Source organism: Schistocerca nitens, chromosome 3 (genome assembly GCF_023898315.1).
Source record: "Schistocerca nitens isolate TAMUIC-IGC-003100 chromosome 3, iqSchNite1.1, whole genome shotgun sequence".
NCBI classification, from domain to species: domain Eukaryota; kingdom Metazoa; phylum Arthropoda; class Insecta; order Orthoptera; family Acrididae; genus Schistocerca; species Schistocerca nitens.
In genome coordinates this window covers 212,496,924-212,513,724 of record NC_064616.1, presented here as the reverse complement: position 1 = coordinate 212,513,724, position 16,801 = coordinate 212,496,924, and the positions used below count along the sequence as shown (strand labels likewise).

Here is a 16,801-nt window from a genome sequence, read left to right as displayed (position 1 = left end):
AGAGAGAGAGAGAGAGAGAGAGAGAGAGAGAGAGAGAGAGAGAGAGAGATGTGTAATGTTACTTTCAAAGACTATTAATATAAAACAGTAATAAAGAAACAAAAGAACTAACTAATTACACAAATTTCACCTCCAGTTCATCCCTGAATGAATTTTCACCTAGTGAATGATAATTCGTTATCTCGGAACTATTCATGATTTTGAACACAGCATTTTGCACAGGAGAGGTGATTCGTAATCTAATGATACCTTAAAAGTACCCTCATTAACATATCCTGCATATTAATAATAAAAGAAATATTTAAAATACTGAGAAATATACAATGGAAAACTTGGTACTCATAAAAGAGAACTTTTAAAGTTGTGCAAGAAATTTAAAATGATTTGTCTGACTCTTTCCCCAGTACTTTATGTGTTCATTATACTCCCTTGACTCCGTAAATGACTATACATGCTCCAATCCTATTCCTGGTAATCATAAGAGTCAATGTTCCTGTTTGTCAGAAATCAAACACATTTTAACTGTGGGTTTTTTAAATTATGCCTTCTGCAAAATACAACGTTCCTTCTGTTTTTTTTTATTCTTTCCCCAAACATTTTTCACACTTGCTTGTTTTCTTCAGTTAGTCTCAATTCATTTCCATAAAATATTATACAATTTTTTTCTATTTTGAGGCTAAAACTATGAACTGTGAATTTTTATTTTGTTGTTCACCTGAATCTGAATTAAATAAAGATCTGCTTGTAAAGGTTGTTTTATGTATTTTATAGCTTGACAGCATGTCACCTGTGAAATAGTTTGAAGAAGGTGTTTCCTTGTTCCATTTGTAATACTTTTCCAGAGAGTAAAATCAGTGGATGTTCTAAAATTATGTTGTCCATCATATTGTATTTAGTGCATTTCTTTGTGAGATGTAATTATATACAATTTGTTCACACCTTTTCACTTTAGTCTCATCTGGTATCACAAGTTTTCATACAAACATGAGATTTAAGAAAAAATTTTTTCCACATTCATCAAGAATTTATGTCACTGTCACTGTTTATTTTTGTGCAGTATGGCACTAATTTAAAATATTTGGTGCAACTCTTGTGATGTACAAGCTAGGGTAGTACATACTGCACATGGGAACAATGGAAGGAGGCAGGGAGGAGGGTCGTGGAAAAGAGTTCTTAGAGGAAGTGTTTTGTACAATACATCAAGTGTTGCAAACTGAGTTTTGTTGCAAATTGTTTTGTATTCATTTAAAACTTTCTATCATCTATAATTACTTTCTGCATGTGGAAGTTCTGCTCTATTGTGAGTTTCTGGTAGAGACCACGGTACTGAAGTAGGACACTGAGACAGGCTTCAGTACTCAAATAGAAAACCAACAGGTTATGTTTAATAGCAAGATGCACAGTAGATCATGCACATTGAAAAATAATTGGGTAAAGATTAAAACTAAGAAAAACCTTGTGTTTGGCAGAAAACACAGTTTTAAAAACCCACATATAATTTCTGAACACAGAAAAGTGGCAAGTTTATAAACTCACCTTATATTGTATTTATTTACTACAAGAAGATAAACTCACCAGTTTTCTTACAAAGGCTGTATTTTTTTTGAGGCTGGAATCTAATTTCGAGAAAAATGTCTCATCTGGTCTACAATTTGTAAGATTGTAATTGATTTTTCTCAGCTCATTTTTTACAAGTACACGAAGATGTGTTTGCTGGACGTAAGTTAACAAATTTCTCTGAAACAGTGCAAACAATCAATTAAATAGCATTAAAAAAATCAGGATGTGTAGATTTAAAGTAAGGACATTTTTCTGTTAACATTGAACAAACTATAACACAATGGCAGTTAAGAATATTTTTATTCAGATGGAATCATCAAAAGCTTTCTTCTTTCTTTCGGTTCAGCAGGAATGAATCTAGCGAATTGAGCCACCATGAATCAGCATTATTGTATTGGAAACTGAATTGTCCACACAGCTACACTACTTAGAACTACATTTTATTTCAAATGATAACAGCAAACAGTACTCTTAAGCAGAGTATTTATGTTGTTTTAATGTAAAAATAAACCAGTAAAGGAGTGTGAGGCAAAGAATAAGAACAAATATATAATATTTATACATAAAATATGGAAATAAGCTTTAAAATAGCAGCTCAGTTTAAAGACATACCTCTGCCAGCCTAACACTATAAAAATAATTCTTAAATACAAACTTTTGTGTCTTTTAAATCTTCTGTCTTGTATACATCTGTAAACGCTTTAAAACTTACAGAACAACATCTCAAAATATTAAAAAAAGTGAAATTGTTTTATAGAAAAGCCTCATTATAATAATTACATCCCACACTTGTAGCTACCATCCTCACATAACCCATGGAGTGTCATGGATCAAGAACAAGGTGCCAAGAGCTACACAGAACATATATCACAGCAGCGGTACTCCAGTCCGTGTGAGGCAAAAATTCAAACCAGTCTGCTTACTAGCAACTCAACAGTGGGTGACACCAGTGGATGGGCTAGCCTCCGAGGTGCGCACACAGCCCCGATCAGCTCATGCAGCCCAAATTATTTCCTACGTCCACCAAAACTAAGTTTCAACGCCACAATGGCACCTGGCAGTTACAGCGCAACCAGCTGCCTTGGAGAGACCTTGCCTCGATGATGTGCTACCAAAATCAACTCCTCTAATCCTCACAGACACCGTGAAGTGGAACTTTGCTAATTGGATGCTGTCGAGTGGAGAGCACTTGGTACTATGTTTTTGCTACATCTCGCACACTTGCAGAGTGTCATACTTAGTGCCATTATAATAAACTTTTTTTGTACATACTCTAAAGCAGGAGCCAGCTCGTCGGCTCCGTTGTGAGCCTCGGAGCGCTCCCTGCTCCAGGGAGCCGTGTCACTCGCTGTGACCATTCAAGTGGGCCGGCACATGGCACGGCTGGCTGAGGCAGGTGGCAAGGCAAGCGTTTTCATGTGCCAGCTGTGTCTTAAAAGATCGACAACCTCATACTCTTAGCTGCTAAGACGTAGTGACATGCTACACCAGGAATTACGATGTTCAGGAAATAAATAAGACACAACTGTTTTACAAGAAATTGCATACTAAATTTATTGGGCCTCTGTAGCTTGACATTTTCTTTTCATTACAAGATCGGAAATATCAGGCGTCAAAGTGTTAATGCGGAGGATGGCCTTCATTATTGCATCCTGAAGAAACGATCGTTCCTTACTTTTTACTCTTTTCATTGCTGAGAAAAACTGCTCACAACAATACGTAGATCCAAAGACGCACAGGATCAGAGCGGCGTTGTTGTGAAGCTTGGGAAATGTTTTTTGCTGTGATGAACGATACCATCGTGACAAATCCAACGTGTTGTAGTACCTCTCTTTCAACAAAGTTGAATTTTGCAAATCAGTAATCTCCAATTGAAGTGACGATGACAAGTCTTCGTGGGAAACTGAAAAAGGAGTGCTGAACACCGTAAGTTCCATTTCCAAACTAGTGAGGTCTGTGAACCGTGTTTCAAACGACGTGATGAGCTGCTTTAACTTTGCTTGGTAATCGCCGAAAGTAGTACCTTCCAATAGTTTTAAAGAAGCAAGACGATTGAAGAACGTTAAACGTCCATTACTCATCTGCCTCTCAAATAAATGTAACTTTTCCATGAACACTTTGATCTGGTCGTGCATGTCAACGATTAGCTGCCCTTCGCCTTGCAATGACAGATTTAAATTATTCAGATGCATAGTTATGTCAGCTAGGAACGCCTGGTCTGATATCCATTTTATATCTTTCAGACAACGCATTTCTTCCCCTTCCATTTCGAGAAAAAGGTATATTTCCTCACAAATGGCAAAGAAAACATAAAGAACTTTTCTCCGACTCAGCCAACAAACTGTACTGTGGTAAGATATATCCCCATACTCCGCTTCCATATCTTTCAGGAATCCTTTGAATTGGCGATATTTATACCGTGACGCCACACAAAATTTACACACTTCACGTCACATCTTTCATTACGCCACCTAGCTCTACTGTTTCAGCACACAGTGCCTCTTGGTGCATAAAACAATGAAGAGTCAAAATGTCTTTCCCGAATTCGTACCTGAGTTTATTTTTCAAATGAGAAGCAAAACCTTGGTGACACCCAATCATTTGTGCTGCACCGTCTGTCGCTACAGAATGGAGCTTATCCCACGGCAAATTCATATTGTCCACTGATTCACAGACAGCTTCAAAAATGTCACATCCTGTTGCGGTGTAATCGAATGGTACCACATCCAAGAGTTCTTCAGTTACTTGCAGCTCCATGTCGACACCACGCACAAAGACTGCAAACTGAGCACAGTCCGATATGTCGGTGCTTTCGTCAAGCGCTAGCGAAAATGCAACAAAGCTCTCCGCCTTTATCCTGAGCTGTCTCTAAATCCGCTGCCATGTCCATGATTCGACGAGACAGTGTTTGCTTCGACAGGCAAACCCCTTGAATTGCCTGCACCTCCTTTGGAAACAAACATTATGCAACTGCTACCATGCACGATATTACGAGTGGTCCACCGAAAACGGCTTGCCACTCATCACAATGATGTGAGTGACCCTGTAGCTTGCTCGAATTGCAGATTCGGTAGTGTTTTCTCCGCTCTCATTCACCTGAAAATTATAAACGCGTTACAGAACATGAACTATGTTGCATGTTTTGATACCCTCCATATTACAAAACCGTTTTTAAACTTACGTCTCCTGGTATGTCGTTCTTAAGCCTGGCTACCAGTTCTCTGCGTACAACGCCTTCTACCTGATAATAGTGCGCTGCGTGAAGACGTGTATAATGTCGTTGTATATTGTACCTCTTCGCAAAATTAAATTCTTTATGACATACAAGACGGACGACCATCCCTCTCAATGAATAAAGTATCCTCCAATAGAGGTACAGGGCTCCCGCGGCTAGTCATAGCTGTAATTGAACATGGATTATTGCGTCAGTTGCGGCTGTATGCGGCCAGGGGCAGTGAGTTCGCTTTCCCCCTCCACGCTGGCTCCGAGCTGCCGCAGTGAGCGCTCCGGCTCCATGGAGCTCGATTGGAACAGCCTGCTCTAAAGGATTCAATCTGCGACTTATTTCTGGTACTAAATTTATTCGAGCATTTACTCAGTCATTAAAATTTCTTTGTGTTTCCTTTTTTTTCAGAAGTTAGTTATTGTGTTAATACCAAAACTGTGAAGTTTTTTCCTGTGTTGCAAATAAAACTGTTCAATGGTATACCTGGTGAATGTTTCATGTGATATAATCGAAGTAAAGGACATATCACAAGGGTATGTCACTGTCAAAGGTAATGCTGAGTATCAAGCAAGAAGTACACAACAAGAACCACGAGAGGCTACCAACACAGTGGCACAACCACTCGCCTGATTCCTCTCGGTTCTGTTTAGCAGCCTCCAGATGGCTCTCACAATCCAGATCTCTTTCTGCTTCCACATGACATTCTTTAGCATGTCGTACTCTTCCACCGATAGTGAGGACAGCTGCCAAATAGAGCACTGACAACCATGGACTGCACTGCTTCTTCCAGTAATAGGCAGATAAGATGACGCACCGTGGTCACACTCAACAGTTCCTATTCAACAGTCAAGACAGTTCAGTTCAGTGCGCACAGCCAGCTCAGTACAGTTCTCTGAAGACTAAATTCCGACTTACCAGTCACTACTTACCGAGTTATTGGACAATCAAGAGTGTCTACAACATTACTTTGAGCCACAGTGACAATATCATAGACTGCCTGCCAAGAGACAGGTAAGTTATTTGGATATCATACTATTACGCCCCAGGATAATGTACTTGGCAGCCACTAAAAATTCAACGAAGTCCTACCTCAGCAATTCCTGGAAGCCAAACCACCTGCCAATGAGCAGCACACTGCCAGCTAAGGGGAAATGCTGAGCCAGTATTGCAGCACCATAGCATGATTGAGCACCCGAGTCTACAAGCAAAGCATATTGTCATCGTGGTAGCCAAGAGACACCATCATACTAGTATACTAGTGGCAAAGCAGAATGTCACGAGGAAGGCCTAGGCAAAATGCACAACAAGTATTTAGGCCGAACCAGCAGAAAAGAGCATCTGCCAGGTGAAATTGCTCAAGTCTGAAGCCACTAGCAGAGCTCATGAGGAAAAACCAGGAACAAGATGTCACTGGCATTCACACTGCCACAGAGTGCACAGAAAGTGGCAACATAAATACTCCAGCCTTCTTAACAAAAGTCTCATTTCCTGAGTGCTGATTGCTGACTGCCCAGCGCATAGTCTCAGACCTTGTCTCAGTTACAGACAACCAGCGAGAGAGGAGGCTACAGGGGTTGGCCCTCAGCAGACCTAGCTATCTTTGATTGTCTACAAAGCCACAAGTCGTCCTGGAAGGATGCTGACAGCTCCAGTACCAACTTCCAAGGCAAAACTGACGGAACTGCCTTCACCCTGCAGTCCTACTGGAGGCTAAGCCTGCATGACCAGGATACAGTCTGTCATCCACCTTCAAGAGTGAGGGCCACTACTGCTGCTCATCCCATTCCTGTGGCAGACATCAATGCTGCTGGCTCCTGTCCCTGAACAGGAGCTGAGGGCTGACCCCGCATAACAGTGAGTACTTCAGGTGGACCTTGGAGCGTGTCTCCCAAGTGCAAACCTGTGCCATCAATGACAGTATTTTGGAGATCAATACATAGAGCTGAAGGTCACTGGCATCCACAGGTCTACAGCTGCCCAGTGATGTAACTGCTGCTACCTATTGCGTCACTGTGACTGTGGAAATGCAGGTAGAACACATGCTTGCGTTCACTTGCTGACGAGGCTGCTGCTCATCCAGCCTGATTGTGGTGTGGTGTCTCAGGAGACAATCCTGTATTACTGCTTCTTATTGTCAATATTCTCTCGGTGCTCTTGAGCGTAGCTAGGCCCTCACCACCACATCCTGGTCAGTGTTCTGCTGGTGACTACTGGGGTTTGGGACCAGACCCCTATAATTGTATTATGTTTAGGACATCAAGTTTCATGCACTAAACTGTACCACAGTTAAGTACTATTTTGTAACACACTATTAATACCTGTGTTGTTACATTTCTGTTCTACTCAAGCCAGTGGTTCAGTTGATAGTTATTGTGTGCAATCGATGACCACCACCACCTTTAAAGAACTATAGCAGTAAACCACTCTACTATCACAGATGTTTGGGCTGGATCAATAGTAGCATTCAGTTACAACACTCCCAACTGTCAGCAACCCAGGAGCTCATGGTAGCGTGCTTGGGAAGACTTGAAGAAAGCGAGACCAAAGGCCAAACACAACCGCTGCAAGTTAAGATGAGGCTGACACATTTGATTGGAAAGACGAGTCCTGCAACAATCATATTCAATGTCTGGAGCAGGACCACGTCAGGCGTCAAGGTATCAGGTGATGTGGAACGAAAATCCTTTATCTTAGCATATGCAGGCCTCACTGCATTTCAACTTCAGAAACCGACATCAACGTGTGAACCTGTGACTCCCTCTTAGTTTAATGTTTAAGAAACACTTGCAAAGTATTTTGACTTAAGTTATTGTTATAGCTATCACATAAAGATTTTATCAATGTTTCAGGAAGTTAAATCGAAGCTATAAAGATTGTATTACTCAATTACAGATCCTGACTCATGAATGGAAGTTTCATTGGAAAATCATATGCACACTCACTAATTTGCGACATGCTTATCGTGCACTCCCCTGACAAGAAATTCACATAAACAGCCCACACATCCATGCAACCAGCATGGCCAGACCCACATAGCACAGAGCATGCACACTATTTGATAAACAGTAAGTAAACAAATATAGAAATACTAAATTAGAAGCTTGTTCATGCCGTGGTGTAAACCACAAAGGAGAAAAATGTTTATATCCCAACACATGTTGTAATTACTGTAAAAAGACTGGACACTGGGCAGAGGTGTGCAAAATAAAGCACAACTGACAAAAACAGCACACACTTAAGCATACTGCAAAGGTTAACAATAAAACGTCAAGTACACTCCATGTATAAATCTAAAAACTGTCAAGGACGAAACCTTACACAAATGCTATGTTTTCTGGGAATACAAGTCAGTATCCATAACTCTTAAAGTATAAGTGCTCATCGACTTTCAATTTGACACAGGGTCATCAGTTTCAATCATTAACCTGCAGGCATACCAAAAATTAGGAATGCCGAAGTTAAAAGCTTTTCAAAGTTCGCTGTTAACTTACAGCAATCAGGAGGTTCCAGCGAAAGGACAATTTTCAAAATGTGTGATGTATAAACACACTACATTCATAGCTGTAAATTCAAACAGAGCAACGAGTTTATTAGGATCGGACATCTTCAGTGCTTTGGGCCTCACCATTTACAGAGGAGTGAAATAAAATCAAACTAGAATCAGCTGCTGTAAAAATATGGAGACATTTCTTCCAAAGCAACATGCAGTATCAAATGTTGCATGCCATGGATTGCACTGAAGCTGAATGCTGTGTCGAAATTTTGCAAAGCATGCAATATTCCTGACAGTCTTGACCAGAATGGGGTCATCAAAGAGATACACAGGAGCCTATGAGCAACAGCAATCTTAACTGTACAGAAACCGAATAGCTCCCTTTGCATCTATAGAGATTTCAAAGTGACGATTAATTCTCAATCTATTATTGATTTACATCCTATTTACACGCTGGAAGAACTGTTGTCAAAATTAGTTGGTGCTGTGAACTGTGCCGAGCTGAATCTTAAAGAAGCATATCTGCAAATCCATTTGGATGAAGACACACAGAGGTTTATGGTGATAAATCTTCATTTTGTCTCTATCATTACAAAAGATTACCCCTTTGGAATAGCCAGTGCGCTGAGTTTGTTCCTGTGGTATTTTGAACAATTAATTCGGAAATCTCCAAATGCTGTGAACTACCTCAACGACATAATTTGTCTCGGGCACAAATCTACAAGTGGCAAATTTGCAATGCAACAGAGATAAGTGCCTTTCCTTTCAATGTGAGCTGCAATACTTAGGACACACACAGTCTGCACATGGCATCAAGCAGACATCACAAATTATCAGCAGAAGTTTCTCCCTTGTGCAGCTTCCATCAGTGAGCCACGGCACAAGTTGTCATGAAAAGGCACCAAATGAAACAGGACCAATGAATGCCAATGCACATTCAACAAATGAAAATGTTTGCTTGATGTCAAATGTCTTATGAATCTAGAACATCAGGCACACAATTTTCATCTTTCAGGTAGTTATAAAATAGCACTCACTTCACTGCAGAGTCAAGATTTTATTCTGAAATTTAGTATTAATTTTTACACTATCTCTGGGACATGGTGATCATGTGAATTTTACAAGTTTTTTTTAACCTGCTACAAAGACAGGGTTTCTATGTTTGGTTGCTGCTTCATTGTGAACAATTCTCTTCTGTATAGAAGTATTCTGTGTGTGCCAAACAAGGCTATCTAATGTCACACAGATTTTAAACACTCAGTTTTACTTGATGAAAGCACATTACAGAAGCGCACATACAAGGAAAAAAATCACAACACCAAGAAATAATTAATGTAAGGTAATGAAATTTCATGAATACATTTATCTAGTCAACCTATCTAAGTAATTACAAGTTCACAAGTTAATGTAAGTGCAAGATAAGCCATTGCAAATGTGAAATGCTGCTACATTAATAACTGGTGAAACCACAAAAATGTTGAATGCCAGCACGCAAACATGCAAGTACTGTGTCGTACAGGTGCCAGATGTCAGTTGTGGGATAGAGTTCCATGCCTATTGCACTTTGTCCGTCAATACAGGACGGTTAATGCTGCAAATGACGCTGGAGTTGTCATCCAATGACGTCCCATTCATACTCAATTGGAGACAGATATGGTGATCAAACAGGGCAAGGCAACATATCAATACTCTGTAGAGCACGTTGTGTTACAACAGTGGTATATGGGTGAGCATTATGCTGTTGGAAAACATCCCCTGGAATGCTGTTCATGAGCAGCAACACAACAGGTCGAATCACCAGACTGACGTACAGGATGATCTTACGGGTGCTCAACAGCGAGGTCATCAGCGACTGACGTACAAATTTGTAGTCGGGGTACATGGGATAACCACAAGATTGCTCTTTCTGTCATATGAAATTGTATCCCAGATCATAACTCCAGACATAGGTCCAGTGGTCTAGGCCCCAGACACATGGCCATCAATGGCACTGAGGCAGAACCAGATTTCATCAGAAAACACAACAGACCTGCATTCCACCTTCAAATGAGCTCTCACTTGACACCACTGAAGTAGCAACTGGGGGTGGTTTGGTGTCAATGGAATGCAAGATACAGGGTGAGCGGCTCACAGCGGTTCTTGAAGTAACTGATATGTAACAGTTCGTTGTGTCACTATGGTGTCAACTGGTGCTTGAATTGCTGCTGCAGGAACAATATGATGCACCACAACCATATGCCGAACATGATAGTCATTCCTTATCGTAGTGTCATGTGGCCACCTGGAGTCCAGTCTTCTTGCGACCATACCTTCGGGTGATAACTGCTGCCAGCAATCATCTACGGAGGTACATTCCTGCCAAGTCTTTCTGCAGTATCATGGAAGGTACATTCAGCTTCTCATATCCCTATTAAATGACCTTGTTCAAACTCTGTGAGCTGTTGATCGTGGTGTTTTCGTCATCTTAAGGGCATTCTTGACTAATAACTCGTTACACCCATCTAAAAGGAAACTAATGCTCTCAACCATTTTAACGCATCTTTAAAACAAACCTGATTTGCATCCTCATAGTGGTACTACTAGTGCCACCCTTACGTGCTTAGAGTGAAATTCAAATAGACATCATCCTCCAGATGTAGAAACACACCAACCATCTTTTGTTTATCTCAAACAAGTTGTTCTTGGTGTTGGCGTTTTTTTCTGTCGATGTATGAGGGCTGTTCAAAAAGTAAGGCGACTTTTCAAATTGCGTGCGATTATCGATCTTTTTTTTGTTATGGTGGTACACAGGTCCCGTACATATGTTCACAGTTTCAAGTGAACAGCCTTTGTTTTTGACAGATAGAAAGGTTAGACATGTTTTAGTGTGATCGGCGATTTTTGATTATTGTAAAAAATGGAGCAAAGAATTTGCATCAAATTTTGAGTGAAAAATGGAATTAATTGCTCTAAAACACTTGAAATGTCAGTGGCATACAGTGAGCCTGCTCTAAGCAGAAGAAAATGTTTACAAGTGGTACAAGCTCTTCCAAGATGTCCGAGATGATGTCAATGACGAAACTCGCTCTGGACCCCCAGCACATCAAAGCTGTGAAGACAGTTGTTTTGGAAAATCATCAAATTACCATAAGAGAAGTTGCTGAAGATGTTGGCATATCGGTCGGCTCGTGTCGTGCAATTTTTTTTTATTATTTGGGCACGAGACATGTGTCAGCAAAGTTTGTTCCAAAACTTCTCAATTTTGATCAGAAGAACCGTTGCATGAACACTGCTCAGGAGCTCTTGAATGACATCAACAATGATCCTAATTTGCTCAAAAGGGTCATAACTGGTGACGAAACATAGCTTTACAGTTATGACATTGAAACCAAAGTCCAATCGTCCCCAGAGAGCCAAGACCAAATAAAGCATGCCAAGTTCGATCAAATGTCAAGTTTTGCTAACTTTTTTTTTTTTCCTTCAATTACCGTGGCGTAGTGCATCATGAATTTCTTTGCCTCAAGGTCATACTGTCAATAAGGAGTATTACCTTGATGTTATGCGCCGTTTGCGAGAAGCGATACGCAAAAAATGGCCGGAATTGTGGAAAAACAATTCATGGCTTTTGCATCAAGCAATGCACATGCTCATTCATCATTGCTTGTGAAGCATTTGTTGGCCAATAACAACATGACAATCATGCCTCAGCCATCATATTCACTGGATTTGGTCCACTGCGACTTTTTCCTGTTCCCAAAATTGAAGAGACCTATGAAAGAACTAAGATTTTCAAAGATCGAGGAAATAAAAACTGCATCGCTAGAAGTACTCAAGGCTGCACCAAAAAGTGCTTACGAGAAGTGCTTCGAGGATTGGAAGAAGCATTGGCCCAAGTGTATTGTATCTCAGAGGGATTACTTTGAAGGGGACAACATGAATACTGACGAATAAATAGATATTTTTTCATAAAAATATGAAGTCACCTTACTTTTTGAACATAACTCGTATTTTAAAGAAAGAAATGGCTGTATATGTTATATCAGACTAAAAACTAGCAGAACACAGCAGTACACATAAAAAGCAAAAATTGTAAGAGAAAATGAAAGTAAATGGAGTTACCTGTTGTTCATCATCAATGTCGAGTGTAGTCTCTGGAAACCAATCAGATGTTACTTCAATTTCCTTTACAGTCCAATTGGAATCCAGTATTTTGTAACTAGTAACATTCAGGCAGTTTGTTTCTAAAAAGTACTTCATGGCTTCTTCAGGGCTAAGGGCAACTGCAGGTTTTGCTTCACTGTTGCCTTCCTCAACAGTACTCTGATGAGTGCTACTATCTGCAACTGAAATACCGTATGGTACTTCTTCAGTGGCATCTTCGACATTTTGTTCAGATGAGCTGTTGTCGACATTATTAACGTTCTCTATGTCTAAACGTTTGTCACTAGCATCGGTTTCATCAGATGGAACGAGTGCCTTCTTATCATGAGAAATTGAATTGATTTCTTTATCTGAGACAATGCTGTCATAGTTAAAACTTCTATCTAAATCAAGGGAAGAAGCAGAAGGCAGTCCAGCTGATAAATTTCCATTCTGGGCTAGTGTTACAGACTTGCCCTCGGTAGTACTGGCAGCAAAATCATAATATTCTTTTCCTTTCTCCCTGCTCTCTGCATACATAACTGATTTTTCTGCCAATTTTACAACAAGGGCTTCAATAAATTCTCTGTCACATTGATCAAATGTATATTTCGGTGTATATTTCTGTGAATAATTTCCCAACTGTGAAGAATCAGAATCAGCACTGTGAAGTTTTACAGAGTTTGTACACTGATCTGTAGCTGTTGCTGGTGGATAAATAACAGGATAAGACGGATCACATTCTTTCATAATATTAGCACTTGCAAGGTAATAAGCTGCATGATTAGGTACAGCATCTGATGCTGCATAATAAAATGAGTTATCCTCAGCATCATTGTTGTCGTATCTGAAGTCTTTAGCATTGCACATATCTTGCATTGTGTGTGTGCTAAAAGTAGGTACATCATACATTGAATGAAATGAGTCAGAAATTCCTTCACAGCTCCCCAAGAAATCCTGTCTCAAAGGAACACCAAGTCCACTATTTCCTCTCACTCTTTCATTAGCCAAATCAACACCTGTCTCTCTATAAAGGAAAGGGGTACTGCTGTGTTCATGACTCATGCTGTTTGCAACTGCAGAATCGATATGGTCACAAAATTGATTACCTGAGTATGTGTAGTCTGTATCATAATACTTATTACGTGCAAACTCGTAGGGATCCATTTTCAATTTATGACCTGTATGTCTTTCAGTAAGCACTTGGACTCTGATGCATCACCAAAACATGCACAGCTCTGCTGAACGAGTTGGTCCACCTGGCCTGTAAAAGGCAATAACAGTTTAAGTGTGTCAAAAATTCCAATAATACATTTGTGCAACTATTAAAATCTCTCAGCAAAAAACATTGGAAATATAAAATTTTAAGTTACTTAAGATGTACTATTTTTGCCTAAGTTGTTCCATATAAAATGCAGATAAGGATAACTTAGCACTATGTACACTGTCACAGCTCAAAGGTAAATTTAAACCTCACATTTTTCTGGGTACTGTTCTATTTATGGTGGTATGCTTTTGTCGACTTCCCATTAGTAAATAGTTCACCTAGCCACATGTAAATGAACTTATAATTGAACATGGAATCTGAACACAATTACAACTCAGGTTTTTGAACTAAAGTTTCACACAGTGTCCAAATCACAATGCAAATTTGCTTCACCCTTATACAAAGAATTGAACAAGGTCATTCATAACATCAAGGAGACTCATAATAGTAAAAGAGAGAGGGCTAAAAATGTAATGGACATCTTTTGTACCATGAATAATACAAGCAAGATGAAGGAAATAGGAGAGTCAGCAGATGGGCTCCTGGGGCTCTGCATGTGAAAGGAAACGTTCCACCCACAGCTGTCCTATTGCTGATCCATTATACTCAGGAACGTCAACTATTCAACAGAGTGCAACACACAGAATGGATGCAGCAGCATGGAGGCAAACTGAATCTACAAGTGATTAAAACAGAGTAAAAGAGGGATGAAAGAGTAGCCAGCTCAAAGAGGTAGGGTCAGGGAACTCCCAGACCCAACATACAGCAGGAGACACCCCACCCCCAACCACTCTCGCCTGCTCCACAGGTAGGTTAAAACCTTATAACCCAGAATACGAGGCCTGTTCAAAAAATTCCACAACTTTGTAAACAAAATTTTTCTACACTTACTTTTTACTTATTGTGTATGGTCTCCTTTGAAATACTCTCCTACATGGTTGATATACCATTTCCAATGCCATTTCCACTTCCGGAAGCAGTCTTAGTATACCTCCTGCTGGATCGCGTGAAGTGCTGTCTGCAAGTTTCCCTTTATCTCATCTACTATTGCAAATCTTCATCCTTTCAACAGGGTTTTCAATTTTGGAAATAAAAAAGTCCGCAGGGGAATGTGCAAGTGTGTTATCTTGATGCAACAGCCTTGAATTGTCTCACCAAATTTCAGGCCGTTTCCTTCTCACATTTTCTCTCAGGCATCCTGATCATACCATTGATTAACACTTTGTCCACATGGCACGAATTCATGATGAACTAATCCTTGAAAGTCAAACAAAACTATCAGCATGGATTTGACATTTGACCTGTGCTGGTCTATTTTGGTCTTGGAGAACCTTTCCAGACCCATTGTGAAGACTGAACCTTGGTCTCAACATCATAACCATAGACCCACATCTCATCACCAGTTACGATTCTCTTAAGGGGCATCTTGTTCTCATTTGCGTGATCCAAAAGCTCTTGACAGATGGTGAGGTGAAGGTCTTTCTGTTATTAACTCACGAGCCATGGGACAAACTTGGTGGCAACATGATGCATTCCAAGATGCAAGACACTATCCAACTGAAATGTTACATTATTCTGCAGTCTCTCTGTCAGTCAGTCTTCGATTGGCATGCACAGTTTCGTTGACATGCCTAACATGAGCATCATCAGTAGGCGTTGTAGGGCATCCTGAACAAGTGTCATCTTTAACTTCTGTCTGGCCATTTTTAGACCGTGTGAACAATTTGTAACAAGGAGTATGGCTTAAGCACTCATCACCATATGCTTCCTGCACCATTTGGTATGTCTGTGTACAGGTTTTCTCGAGTTTCATGCAAAATTTAATGCAGACGCTTTGCTTCTCTAACTCTGCCATATCGAAATTCACTAAGTGTGCGGCACGATGTTCTACTCAATACAGCACTGAACAATAACTAACAGACATACAACAATGAAACTTCCAAGAGAGAGAGAGAGAGAGAGAGAGAGAGAGAGAGTGTGTGTGTGTGTGTGTGTGTGTGTGTGTGTGTGTGTGTGTGTGTGTGTGCGCGCAACCGCATTTCGCTCCAAAACACCATAGGCGTGAAATTACAAATGTTTCGGAATTTTTTAAACAGGCCTCGTAAAAATCACATTCATACAGAAAACTGAGAACGAAGTCAACCATCTGTGTAACATTCACCAATATTAGAGGCAATAATCTGAAAGTTCATACTTAGCACGGCGCAAAACACACACGCTTGAATATTAAGCTCATGAAGGGCAGCACTGGTGCAGATCGCACACACTTCAATATTAAGCTCGTGAAGATAAGTAATTAATTCTATAATAACTGTCAATTACATGAATATTACACCATAACAAAGTTAATTAGTGTCTGTTGTATATTATCTATTGAAGGTATCACTCGTTTCAAAGTATTTCTCGAAGAAAAAAAAAAAAAAATAATACAAGTGTCGGTTTCCGCGTACTTTAGATGCAGATTTACATACAAATTTAAGACATTTCTTCAAGTATTAAGTGAAGAATTTAGGTTGTTTTCATTACACATATATTTAGTAGTACCGTATCTACTCGAGGAATTAAAGGTTTTATGTTCTATCTATTATTTCCTTTCAAAACGTGTGAAGTATGTATCGTGCATACACGATCTTAGGCCTAATTTTTCGGGTATACAAGTTTTGATTTTTAACATTAGTTTAACTGCATTACATTACTATATGTACACTATGTACTATATGTACACTTTGTACACTGACTGGTAAGTGTTGCATGTGAGTTCATACATTCATATTGTCAGTGCACATAGGACAAACATGCAGAAACTTCAAAACAAGATATTCAGAACATCTCAGAGCTTTAAAAAGCAACAGCTCCCATATCACATTTGCTGACCACCTTGTAGCCCACAATCATCACTCAACCACAATAGAAACTGACTTAAGAATACTAAAACCCAGCCACAGCCCATACAGTAAACTGACCATTGAGGAAAACTTCCACATACGGAAGGCAATAGCAGAAGGAAAACAGGTCTTAAACGAATACACTACACTCTGCAAGGGCACACTATTTAACACATTAAAGGAACTTTACAAATAAAAACAGCAGAAACAGATAAAGTCTACACACACACACACACACACACACACACACA

At 39.9% G+C, this 16,801-nt stretch overlaps 1 protein-coding gene across 4 annotated transcripts in view; it reads right to left on the bottom strand.

Annotated features, from left to right (window-relative positions):
- The window catches only part of LOC126248165 (regulator of nonsense transcripts 2-like), a 213,516-nt gene that overhangs the window by 172,962 nt on the left and 23,753 nt on the right, over positions 1–16,801 (bottom strand). For all 4 annotated transcript variants that reach the window (XM_049948921.1, XM_049948920.1, XM_049948922.1 and 1 more), the window contains 2 exons: positions 12,378–13,662; positions 1,576–1,737 (listed from right to left, as the gene is read on the bottom strand). In XM_049948921.1, coding sequence (XP_049804878.1) covers positions 1,576–1,737; positions 12,378–13,565 — 1,350 coding nt within the window. In that variant the 5' untranslated portion in view covers positions 13,566–13,662. The remainder of the gene's footprint in view (positions 1–1,575; positions 1,738–12,377; positions 13,663–16,801) is intronic.